Source organism: Medicago sativa, chromosome 5 (genome assembly GCF_051527215.1).
Source record: "Medicago sativa cultivar Bolivia chromosome 5, Bolivia_mono, whole genome shotgun sequence".
NCBI lineage: Eukaryota > Viridiplantae > Streptophyta > Magnoliopsida > Fabales > Fabaceae > Medicago > Medicago sativa.
In genome coordinates this window covers 62,207,501-62,220,014 of record NC_140753.1, presented here as the reverse complement: position 1 = coordinate 62,220,014, position 12,514 = coordinate 62,207,501, and the positions used below count along the sequence as shown (strand labels likewise).

The following is a 12,514-nucleotide window of genomic DNA, read 5'->3' as shown; positions in this document are numbered from 1 at the left end:
CCAACCTCAAAAAACCCTTTTTATAAAATGTTTAAATCAGGACGTGATTTCGGTCAATACTAATATAATGTTCTTCATTTTTAGTAACCAAACATTAAGACATTAAATTATTATGTTTCTACCAAAAAACCCTAAAATTACTAATTAAAAAACGCAATCAAACACACAACAGTCACAAACAAACATCAACGAAACATGATATGAAGTTAAAAGTCGCAAAAATAATGCCTAAAACTAAAACCGATATTCACAAAAAACGGACAAAAAAAAAGGGAGAAACGAACAGAAGTGAATGGAAAACGAAGTTCAATGGCGTTACCTTGACAATCCACGGAATCTGACTTCAAGACCGAATCTTTTCCAAGGTTGATCGCTGGTGATGATGATGATTTTGGAGAAGTAAAGAGGGTGACGGTTTAGGCGGGAAGGTGAAAGATTAGGGACTGGTTTAATGCTTCTGAGTGAAAAAAATGTGAGGATGAAAGACAATGGTAATAGAGGGGTATAATTGGAAACACGGGAAAAATTACCCTCAAAAGTTAAATCTCGAATTTTCTCCATTTCCATCAATTTCGTCCCTGTACACGTGGCTGCCTTGTTGACACGTGTACAGGACAACACAGCATGCAAGGGGACATGTCATCACCACTAACGGTGCTTTTGGACGGAGGGACTGATTTGATGGACGTCTGCAAAATTCAGGGACTAAATTGATATTTCGATAAATTCAGGGACGAATTTGATGGATTGCTGATAATTCAAGGACGAATTTGAGGTATTACTCGAAAAATAACCCTATAATTTAGATCCCCACTTAAATGAGTTAGCAAAAATTGATTACGTACTTGTCCTTGACAAACTGAAATTTTCATTTATTTTTTAACTTACACGTGAGATACATACACATCAAAGTATTGGAAAAAATTTTTAGAAATTGCAGAGTTGAAAAGAAAATCACATTCCTGAAAGAAAAATTAAGTCTGAATCGAAAATGAAGGGTTGTTAGGATTTTCAAAGAATAAGTGAGAGGTTTCAGCATTTCACTTTTTCACTTCAAGTTTCAGCATTTCTATTACATCCGTGAGAATTGAGAGGAACTACAATCACTCATTTGAGAGATAACAACACCAGAGAAGCATCGAGGTAAGCAATCTCTCTTTAGTCTTTTCTTTGCTTATTGAAACATTCATTGTAGGGCTTAATTTCATATTAGGAAAATTAGGGTTTTGGGTATAAGAACATTGATTTGAAGTATTATGATAATATTGCCTGATAAGTACAAGGTTGTGATATCAATTTTTATGGCATTGCTTGAAATATATTCAAAGTACTCATAGAATGCTGCCAGAGATCATATCAGTAGCATTAGAACACATAGATGCTTGCTTAACTTCATTTCATAGACTAAGTATTATCTTATCATTCCATTTGCATTATCTTCCTGTTTATGCTCATAAATATCGATCATATTCAAACAGATTCAATCCAAAATGAAGGGTTCTACTTCTTAGGGTTTTCACAACCTCTCAATTGAACTTGTTACTTGCCAAGAGTCAGGGTTCTAAAACACATTAGCGACGCAACGCAACGCAAGAAATCAACACTCATTCATGAATCAATTAGCAAGTCGGTTTTCACTCCAAAACGACGGCGTCTTCATTTCTGATTCAGTGATGTTGGATACACTGCCACCACCCAAGAAGCAACATCGAATGACTGGAACCTTAAAACTTCCAGTGAAGTTGCTCCTCAGATTGTGGAATTCCGTATTCTCAAACACCAATAGGCCGGAGCCAGTGATTCCTCATATTCCAATGCATATCATTGCTGAAATTCTATGTAGACTCACCGTGCAGGATCTCTTACGATTCCGATGCGTATGCAAGTCATGGAATTCCCTTATCTCAAAAGATCCCAAATTCGCCAGAAAACACCTTAGCTTCTCAATTAAACGCCCCCACTTCATCGTAACCAAATGGACCTCCTCCGACTGTACTGCAATGTCTTATCCATTCGACTCTCTTCAACTCAACTCTAGGTTCACCTTTAATCCTATGCAACTCAATTACCCACGTGATCTCATTGGTTCTTGCCACGGTATCATTTGTTTCGCCATTAACAACCGTCCTGCACTTCTTTGGAACCCTTCAACTAGAAAACACAAGAAGTTACCTCCTTTAGAGTTTCCAGAAGAGAATGGTAAAATTATATCTGCTTTTGGCTATGATCCTTTAATTCATAAGTACAAGGTTGTTTCTGTTTATTGCTATGATTATGGATCCAATGTTTCTCAAGTTAATATTCATACTTTGGGCACACGTTCATGGAGAAGGATTCAAGATTTCCCTTCTAGGTTTCATTGGGGTAAACAAGGAATATTCATTAAGAGCACAGTTAATTGGTTGGTACTTTCTCATAATTCACATGTCATTATTTCTCTTGATTTGGGGAAAGAGTCTCACCAAGAGATTTCACAGCCTGATTATGGAAGGGCTGGCATGTTGAGCATGTGTATGCATATGGGTTGCTTGTGCATATTATCTAGTTCTAACTCTTTCACTGATGTTTGGCTTATGAAGGAATACGGAAAGAAAGAGTCTTGGATTAAATCGAAACGTCTACCTCACAATATTGATGGTTATGCTCTCAAATCCACGATGGTATACATTTTTAGGGATAAAAACCATGTGCTGGCCTTGTTTAAAGAGTTTGGTGATAATAAATTGATGTGGTGGGTTTACGACTCCAAAAACGGTACTCAAAAGACTTTAAAGATTCAAGACAACTATAGACCGGTAGACTCAAGACTCTACATTGAGAGTTTGCTATCACCTTGATTTTAATACTAGGACTTCAATGTAGAATGCTGTGCTAGTCATTATGAGATTTAATCCCAACTTTTATGTTAATTTTCGCTTGTGCAAATAATGTTTTTTTGTGCTTGTTTTGACTACTATGTTTGTTAGTACATCTGCTGCTAATTGCTGTGCATGCAAATTTCATAATGTTTGCTTGAAATCAGCTTCTAACTAAACTGAGTATGTTATAATACTATTGTCATGTTGTTTTTGCAAGACCAAACACACATATATATTTTTTTTGCATAAGAAAACATATTGACCATCTCACTATTATTATGTATTCCAATTATCAATTGTACAAAAAGGAACCGTCAACGAATTACAAAAAAGATATGCATATTGCTGCCTCCTTCCTGCCACAGAGATATCTTGCTCTCTTGGGAAGAAGCAGTATGCACATGCAGAAGCTTTTCTAGAATGCTAGTTACGGACATACACTTTCTCGTGGTGGCTATGGACAGATCGACTTTATTCTATTAAGGGATACCCCCACACTTTAAATTATTTTATATGATTAGATTTTTTTTAGAAGATGATTAGAAACTTTTGTAAATAAATAAAATAGTGCTATAATTACTACAATGGTTTAGCCTATTAATAAAAAGATAGACATCTGCATATTGGGATTTTCTTTTTGGGAAAACAAAAAGGAATTTTTACTAAAGTAAATATGGCACCATGGGTGATACATTCATTATTAGTACAGTATTGAGAAGAAAATGGTATAATGGACGGACACTGCTTCTGATCCTAAAAAGCATGCATGCAGCCACAATACAATAAAAGAAGTGGACTTTGCTAAAAAATTTCTGTTTTGGGTTTACCAGTGGTGTGTACTTTCTTTGGGATGTTTGGGTATATTGAGCCGTTCATAGCATTTTTTATGTGTCCCTCCACCATTCTAACAGAATCAAGGATTATTTTTGTATTCGAAATTTGTACTTTTCTTTGTCCCTTCTGCCCCATCTTGTGGTAGGAGTAATGCATTTTGTTTAGATTATTTATTTTATTTATTTTTTAGGCTAATAAATAGTTTTTGACACCACATTAATTCTTAGTATGTGACCTGAAACAAATTCTTGCATTGGCTATGCCTATTTTTTGACCCAAATCCGACCATTAACCCAATCAAATTTGATGAATTTCTAGTCCAATAAAAACCGAACAATATCAAGACAAGATTCAGTTGATCCCAAAACAAATTATCAATACAGAACTTTTTTTTTTTTGCAAAAAGAATTAAACTTATTTTTTGAATCAGTCCCACTAAATGTCATCAAAGTTTTATGTGTCAATTTAATATTTAAATACATTATTTTACAATTTTGTCACCTAAAAATGGATCAAGTTCCACCAAAATAAATTAAGTGACTGAAAAGTCATAATTTGCTATAAAAATATATTCTTATAAGAAAAGTAAAATAAAATATTATTAATTTCAAAAAAATGATACTTAAAATTGAGATATATACCAAAAAATACCTTTTGTTTAATTTGAATTTTGAAGAGGGGAGTATTACGTAAATAATTTTGTTAATTAGGTTCGTAAAAGATAACTAGTATAATTTTACTGGGATTTGGAGCTCTGGGTATGCTTTTTGTGGATTGCCATACAAATAATGTGGTTAAAGTGTTAAACGCTCAATAAATTTTTTTTCAAAAGAATTGGAAGTACAAAATTATGTAATATCAAGTTTTTTCCTGTGTTTTTTGTGATTTCGTCGTCTAAGTGCGGGATTGTGTTGTTTGTTGTCTTGTGCGGCGTTTGATTTCGCGTCTTGTCGCGTCTTCAAACCCTTCACAAGAAAAACATCCTGTGGACTTCTACAATGTTGGTCCATCTTAGACATAAAATTAACGGAGAGGGACTAAATTGGCTGGCGGAAGCATATTTAAGGGACCAAAACGTACCTTTTATTAATTATGGGACCAAAATGGAACTTGAAAATTAATTAAGGGATCAAAAGTGTAATTAAACATATTTTTTATAACAAAGAAAGTTACAATTTTTTTTAGGGTTAATTATGTTTCTAGTCCCTATAAAATAGCGACCTTGTAAGTTTAGTCCCTACTTAATTTTAATAGCATTTTTAGTCCCTAATTTTGTTTTTCTGCACTGAGTATTAGTCCCTACTCAATTCAAATTTGTTTAATTTATGCTTAAACTCTTAAATTTTTGAACAATTTTTTGCAGACATGTTTAGAACATGGTGACATTTACCATGGGAGGGGCTAATCCTTTCCCACCATGGGAAAGGTGTTTTTTGACCATAGATATAATAATAAAAAAGCTCAATGGTTGTGATCTTTTACTTGCTACCCTTTTTCAACTTTTTGGTTTTTTACTTGAAACAAAAATTAGGACCCCACAACATATAAAATAATGTTAACTGTTAAGTGAGTGGGCCATTTTTTATGGGCTTGTAGTCATCTCAAAATAAACTCACAAAACCTGAACCAACACTCTATCAAAACCCCCACTTACAAATTTCAATCTCATCATATAATCAAAACATTACATAATATTAAGATAAATAAGGTTTTAGTCCTTAAAGCATGTTTAAGAATAAACTATAGTGTTTTTGTATTGGGCCACGACTAGTAAATATTGTTTGATCGCTAAATGATATATTTTAAACAACCAGTAAATGATATATATCTCATTGTACATGAGATATTATGTCTCTAATTCTTTTAAAAAAAATTATGTTCTCTAGTTAAATTTGTATAAAAAATAATTAAATAAACAACCAGTAAATGATATATATCTCATTGTGCATGAGATATTATGTTCTCTAATTAAATTTGTATAAAAAAAATTAATTCAAAAACGTTCAATGGCATTGCAAAAATATAAATTAATACTCACAAACCAAAACGTACAAGTAACAAAAAATAACCAGAACACATAATTTTTTCCCGGTGAATTAACATGTTTATCAGTAGTATCGTGAAACGTATAAAATATTGAACTTCTGCCAATAAAAACTAAACATTAATTGCAAATGTCCTTAAAAACATTGCAAATTTGGTCAAAACTCGTAAATTAAACCCTTACCATAAAAAAAAAGTTTGTCAAATTAAAATAAAAAGGCTAGATATCAACAAAAAAATAATTACGTGATAAATCATTTACGTGTTAATGGGTGAGGTGCATATATGATTTCATAGAAATAGGGGTTGTACTAGTAAACTTGATATTAAATATTAGCTTTTTTAATTATTGAAAAAACAAACAAAATAAAAGCAACTTGTTTGAGTGCCACATGGAGGTAAAAAGTAACATTTCCCATGGTGGGAAAGGATTAAGCCTTCCCATGGTAAATGCCACCTTAGAACATTACTAAAAGTTCGTCCGCAAAAAATTATTGCAAAATTTGATTTCTACATCCAGATTTTATTACTTTTTATCTTTAACTTTTGTCGTTTTAAAAAAAATCATATTTAATTCATTTCATGTCAGAAAATTCTAAATTTTAGTAAATGAACCTTTCATAGTGTTCTAATCTTGTCTCAAAAAAATCGTTCAAAAATTTAAGAGTTTAAGGATAATTAATCAAACTTTGTTTTAGCAGGGACTAAAATTATAAGTAAATTTTTTTTTATAGGGACTAAAAATGCTATTAAAATTAAGTAGGGACTAAACTTACAAGGTCGCTATTTTATAGGGACTAGAAACATAATTAACCCTTTTTTTTATATATAATTTATCATAAATTTTTTATATATAATTTATCATAAATAAAATGTGTCACTCAAGTACATCACAATTTATAGGTACATAGATAGGAAAATGTTAAAGCGCACGAGAGGAAATTTCGTTCATATTGCATGACAAATTTTTTCTCTCTTATTTGATTCGATATACTGCAATTTTTTTATGATAAATCTCAAACATATATTTTCTTTGTGTGCTACTACAAATCAATGCCACAATATAAAATACTTTAAATAAACTATTTGATGGTTTACACTTTACCCATAGGAGAATACATTGATTTGGACCAGAGTGATAATGACAACGAAGGTGACTATATCAACATTGTTTATTATTTAGATCATAATTTTTTTTTTATTTTGAAAACGGATAAATTAGCAAGAATGAAGCCTTCAATTAAATGAGCAAATTGTGTCTAAGAAGTATTGGTCATGCAAATTCAATGTCCAATTGTTTATGAATTTTTTGAACCATGTAAAGGCAGGTAGAGTATTCCAGCTATTTAGTGCATCGGCAGAAGGTCCTGTTTAATTCGTCTCGAAAATAAATTTACATACAAATTTAATATGACACAACAAGAAGGAACATTATGGTGGCATGCTCACGCATCAGCTTACGTGCAACCGTTCATGGTGCTTTTATCATTCAACCTCGTCCAAGTCAATTTCCATTTCCTAAACCCTACAAATTAAAGAAAATGGGTTGGAAGAGATTTGGTATGTTGTTTATAAATTAAAATGATTTTATAAAATTAGTTAAACTTAATATAAAAATTCTAATATGATGTAATATGATCATAACTCAATTAGTAGAAATATAAAGATATATAGGAGTGAGGGTTTTGAACTTCGGGATAAATTTTTAGCTACAAAATTATTTGAAAAAAAAAAAAAAAACCTAATATGAAACAAGAATTAGAACTATGGTATAAGTGTTCCACTTTCAAAAATAGTAAGTTCACCTAACACCCTAGCCATTTGACATGTTTTAACATTTAATTACGTCAATTAGATATCTATGGTCATTTTTTCCTATAAAAAATATGGTTAAATTGAAGTTTTGAGTCGAGCCTTTTGTAGCTTAATTAGTATTCTCAAGTTGAAATTTGAATTCTAAAATGGGTTGAAATTCTATAGGGGTAGATTTTCTATCTATATAAATAATCATTGACATGAAGAATTAGTCTTAATAATTGCTGAAATGCACACGCAAAAATCATGTTAGAAATATGAATTAATTTGGTATGTGATTATTTGACACACTAAACTTGTAGCTAAAACAACAAGGAACTTTCATTACTGACTTTGGTATGAATTACTGACTTTTTTTTCTTTCTTTACTTTGTCTTTGTCTTCGCAACATCACAATTTCTAAAAATATAATTTTGAAAATATAAGAGAAATGAAATTTCGATTTCTTATTAAGCAATAGCCACGTCTCTGCTATTCAAAAAACATATTGCTCAGTAATCAACTTTTTATCTAGGAACAAAGAGCGCATGATTCATTAAAGGGTTGTATCTATACACAAAGTTAAAAGAACTTCACATCTTAACAATCATGGCAAGTTTCTAAATTTTATTCGATTTTTCCAAAACAAGAGAATAGTCTCAAGTGATCACTAATCACACTCATGACACCTATAATTTTCTTCCAACGAGGCCTTGAGAAATCTAAGAAAACAGATTCACATCTTTAAACAATGTTGAAGGAAATGGAAATTACTTGTTATAGCAAAAAGATTCATCATGAATCATGATGTGCATCACAACACACACAATGTCATCTAAGTGGGGGAGGTTCGCTAAAACCATGCATAAATAATGAGGATTAACCTTGAAAAATACTTTTGAGTTGAGTAATTATAGGGAAATGGATTTCAATAGTTGTTTGTTTAATCTAATTTTACTTAAACACAAAGAACCAAACTAAGAGGGGCTCCATTTGAGATTAGTACTCAACAAAATAGTGCAAATGAGATTAGTACTCAACAAAACACGACGAATAAAGATAAATTAAATGCTCTAACCCTCTTAAAGAACCCAGTGCCACAAACCCTCTTTATCAATCAACATCCTCCAACACCATTTACCCAATAAAGATAAATTAAATGCTCTAACCCTCTTAACCCCCAACCCTCCTTTCTCCTCTGGAGTACAAACTGACTCCCAATAAATCCAAGCAATTTTCCTAAAATCCTCCCCACCCCCCCCCCCCCCCCCCCAATTTTTTTTTTAAAAAATAGATTCGATAGAAGAAATTATACCTGTAGTGGCCTTGAAAAAGGAAAGAACAGTACAACATTTTGGCCCTACGACAACGCCTAAATTTTGGAAGGTAAAAAAATTGTTCTGGTAGAGTCCCATGGACAACGGTTTTCTGATTCTGTTTTAGTAAGGTATGATATTTTTTTAATTTATTTGTAACAACTCAAAAGCGTTGTGGTATAAGAAACGAGAACGGATTTTTATTTGTTATTTTTGTCAACATGTATTAACTGTTCTGGTATAATTTTTAATTATCTTTAATAAAAGTACGAGTAACAACTTTGTTAAATACCGTTCTTAAAAATTGAAACAAAAAAATCTTAATATAACAAAAAATTCCGTTCTAAAAAACAAATACCCAACAACCCTTTGGAAAGAAAAAAAAACAAACAATTTGCTCTTTAAATAAAACTCTTGTCAAAAAAAAAAACTCCATTATTTAATAAAAACTAATAACAAGAATAAAAAGAAAAATTAAAAAACCAATATCCAAAGCAGAAACGCACAAGCTTATCGAACCTCAGAAGCTAACTTCAGAACCCATTCAAACCTCAACATTCTCAAACCCTCAACCCATTCGAACCTCAGATGCCATTCGAAAATCTCAAAAGCTTCAACCACTCTGAACCCATTTGAAAATCTCGTGCTTACGTTTTCTTCCCAATCTCAACACCGTAATTCTTCTTCCCAATCTCTCAATTCAATTTGGTTTGTTTTTGTGGTATTTTTATTGCTTAAATTTCAATTTTGTTAGTGCTAAGCTATTAGGATTATGTATTTGATCATCAATTTTACCAATTTTGATTTTGTAGAATTTTGATTTTTCCTGATACTTTAGTATTAGGTACTTCATTGTTAATTCAATCCTCTTTTTTATATAAAATATTAAGCTTTGGTTAGTGTTTAGTTGATGGGTTCCTTTATTTTTAATTAATTAATATAAGTGTTTCTGGGTTTTTGGGGCTGCTGGTACGTTTCTTCTATTTTCAACTATTTCTTGTCTTTTTCTCTCATGTTTCTTAGGTTCTGTTAGAGCTTACAAAAATTACACAGTGGGAGATTCTTTAGGCTGGTTTGGCAATCTTGAAAGACCAACTGTTAATTATCAGAAGTGGGTTGCCGAGAAACAATTCAGCTTGGGAGATTTCCTCAGTAAATGATTTTATTTTCAATGTCTACTATGCCTTTGATTTTTTTTTTTTTTCTGTTTAGACCTTTTTGGAACATATATCATGATATAATTATAACCATATACAACATGAGCTCTATCTACTTTTACTTTTTGCATTGAATTACTTCTTATGGCATACATACTCTAGTTTCAATCCTTTGATCTGATCTCCAATTTACACTCAATTGTGTGTTTAAATTATTTACATTGTCAATCAATTATGAAAATTTGAATTTAATTACAACCATCATAAAAGTCATGTATATATACAATTGTTTGATGGTGTAAATTATTTTATCATGTATCAAAATAAATATTTTTTAAAAATTAAATGTCAACACTATCAATAGTGGATCTACTTTCTCACTAGTAGTTTCAGAAAGGAGCATAAAATTAGATTGGTTGCAAACTTTCAACAATACTATTTATTATGGATTATGATCAATATAGTATCACACCTAAGTGGTTTATTAGTGGCCTGTTTTTAGTCTGTAAGTGCAGCTGATGTGGTGACAGTGCAGGCTGGCTTATTGGTGGCATGTCTACTTATGTAGGTGTGGCTGTGTTCCTTTTCTTTGGGGCTGATTTTGGGTGCCAATTAGGTGCTTTTAGTTTCATCTGTTAGATGATTCTTTGTGGTTGTATGTTCTTCTGGGGCTGCTTTAGTTTTATTGTGTACAACAGCACCCTTTATCTGTGTATTGCTCGCTTTCGCTTCCGTCACGTCTTGTATGGTTGTCGATAAATAAATTTGTTGTTAAAAAAAAAGTAGATATTGAAAACAAGAAAATAAATAATGATCATTATACTAGTTTGTGGTGTTGAATTTATACCTTGAAGCCACATTGTGTTATGGTTAGTTGCCACACTATATAATGGTTAATCCAATGGGGGGAAGATTAGGAATCTAATCCATGTATCAAACATTTTGTGATACTTTATAGTAAGCTACTTTTTGTCAATCCATGATCTTCCCATCGTGATTTTTATTTCTTCAATTTGAAGTGTCCAAGATGGAAAAACTTGTCCAATCCATGCCAATTTGAACATTCCTTTTGACCAATTCGACCTTTCAAGTATAAGATGGGAAAAAGGTCAAATGAATATTGTGGATAGAGGGGAGAAAAAATATATGAAATGCATATTATACTATCTTTATTTTATTTTTTTAATGTTTGAAGCTGAAACATTCATTATTTTAATAGAAATATGATATCATTTCCAACCTTTACTGCAATCTTGTTTTTGCTATGGTTGTATAAGAATATAATGTCATGATCCAATCCCTTTCAATTTGAGTCTTTTTACAACAACCGAAATATAAAATAACCCTCATTTTTATACCTTTAAATATTCTTTTTATCTTTTTTTAGAAATAGGACTTTGGTTCTGAAGTCATTGACTCTCCTTTTTTATTCATTCTTTCTTTGTATAGTTGTTAGACTTTTTTATTCATTCTTTCTTTGTATAATTGTTAGACTACATAAGAACTTGGTCCCAAATTGTTTTATGCAGTAAGGTTTTTGTTTCCTTCGGCGGATGTACCTTTTGCGTCATCTTATGTTTATTGGCAAGTTGCAGTTGTTCTGCGTTTTAATGTAGGTGTTGGTTTTTTGGAAGTATAGGTTGTCGTTATGCTTGAATTTTGGGGGTGTTTTTGTGGCTGTAGTGGGTTGGATTTAGTCTGCTGTTATGTTTTTTTTTGGGGTCTGCTATGTGATTTGTTGTCCTGCCTTTATATTGGCTGCTAGGTTTAATTTAGTGGACCTTTTTTTTTCTTTGTCAGGCCATTTTGAGTTTGGATTATCCATCTTTGTACGATGCCTTTTTGCTTTGTATTTTTTTTTTGTTCAGGCAGATCTATACTTCTCGTGCAGGGTTTTCCACTATAATAAAATTCGTTGTTAAGAAAATCGTTTCAATAAGCTCAGATTTGTACTTCAGTTGTAAATAAGCTCATTGTTTATGATTTTGTTTAATTATTTTTATCTTATCCCTTTTTTAAATCTGTTTGGTTTTATATTAAGTATAATTATTTTTTAAGACTTATGCATCAGTATGTTTGTTACAAATCAAGAATGAGATAGGGGTGTGTAGGTTGTAGTTCATCATTCTTTTTAATGATTAATAGGCATGAATCTGTTTTAGTCTTCTGCATCATTCCTAATGTTAATGTACTCCTTTCTTTCTTATAATAGTCTTTCTCTACATCATATTGGTTCTTATAAAAACTTCATGCCTGTTGCAGTAACATTTGCAGTTTTTATTCCATACATCAACTCCACTTCTCTTCCAATCAGGGTATTTGTTGTTGGTTCATAGAGAGTACTATTCAAGAAGGTATGTTTTATTATAGCATATCTTAGTGCATTAAAAGTTTAAATGACCTTGCAGGAAAACATTAAAAGAGCTCATAAGTATTGATAGGAAAGTATAAATGCATGGATAGATATAAATAGATAAACAATAATGTGCATTGTGGCACTCTGGTTTTGTTA

General features: G+C 31.5%; 1 protein-coding gene and 1 long non-coding RNA gene across 2 annotated transcripts in view; both read left to right on the top strand.

Moving 5' to 3' along the window:
• Window positions 1–1,610: 1,610 nt before the first annotated feature.
• LOC146923823 (F-box/kelch-repeat protein At3g23880-like) lies at window positions 1,611–2,837 on the top strand. The gene has a single exon (XM_085711785.1). It carries the CDS (start codon window positions 1,611–1,613, stop codon window positions 2,835–2,837), a length of 1,227 nt encoding a protein of 408 aa, XP_085567911.1.
• A 6,201-nt stretch (window positions 2,838–9,038) lies between these two features.
• LOC146923822 (uncharacterized) overlaps window positions 9,039–12,514 on the top strand; it is a 3,978-nt gene continuing 502 nt past the window's right edge. The window contains exons 1-3 of the long non-coding RNA XR_015009878.1: window positions 9,039–9,519; window positions 9,869–9,997; window positions 12,265–12,356. This is a non-coding gene — a long non-coding RNA (uncharacterized LOC146923822). The remainder of the gene's footprint in view (window positions 9,520–9,868; window positions 9,998–12,264; window positions 12,357–12,514) is intronic.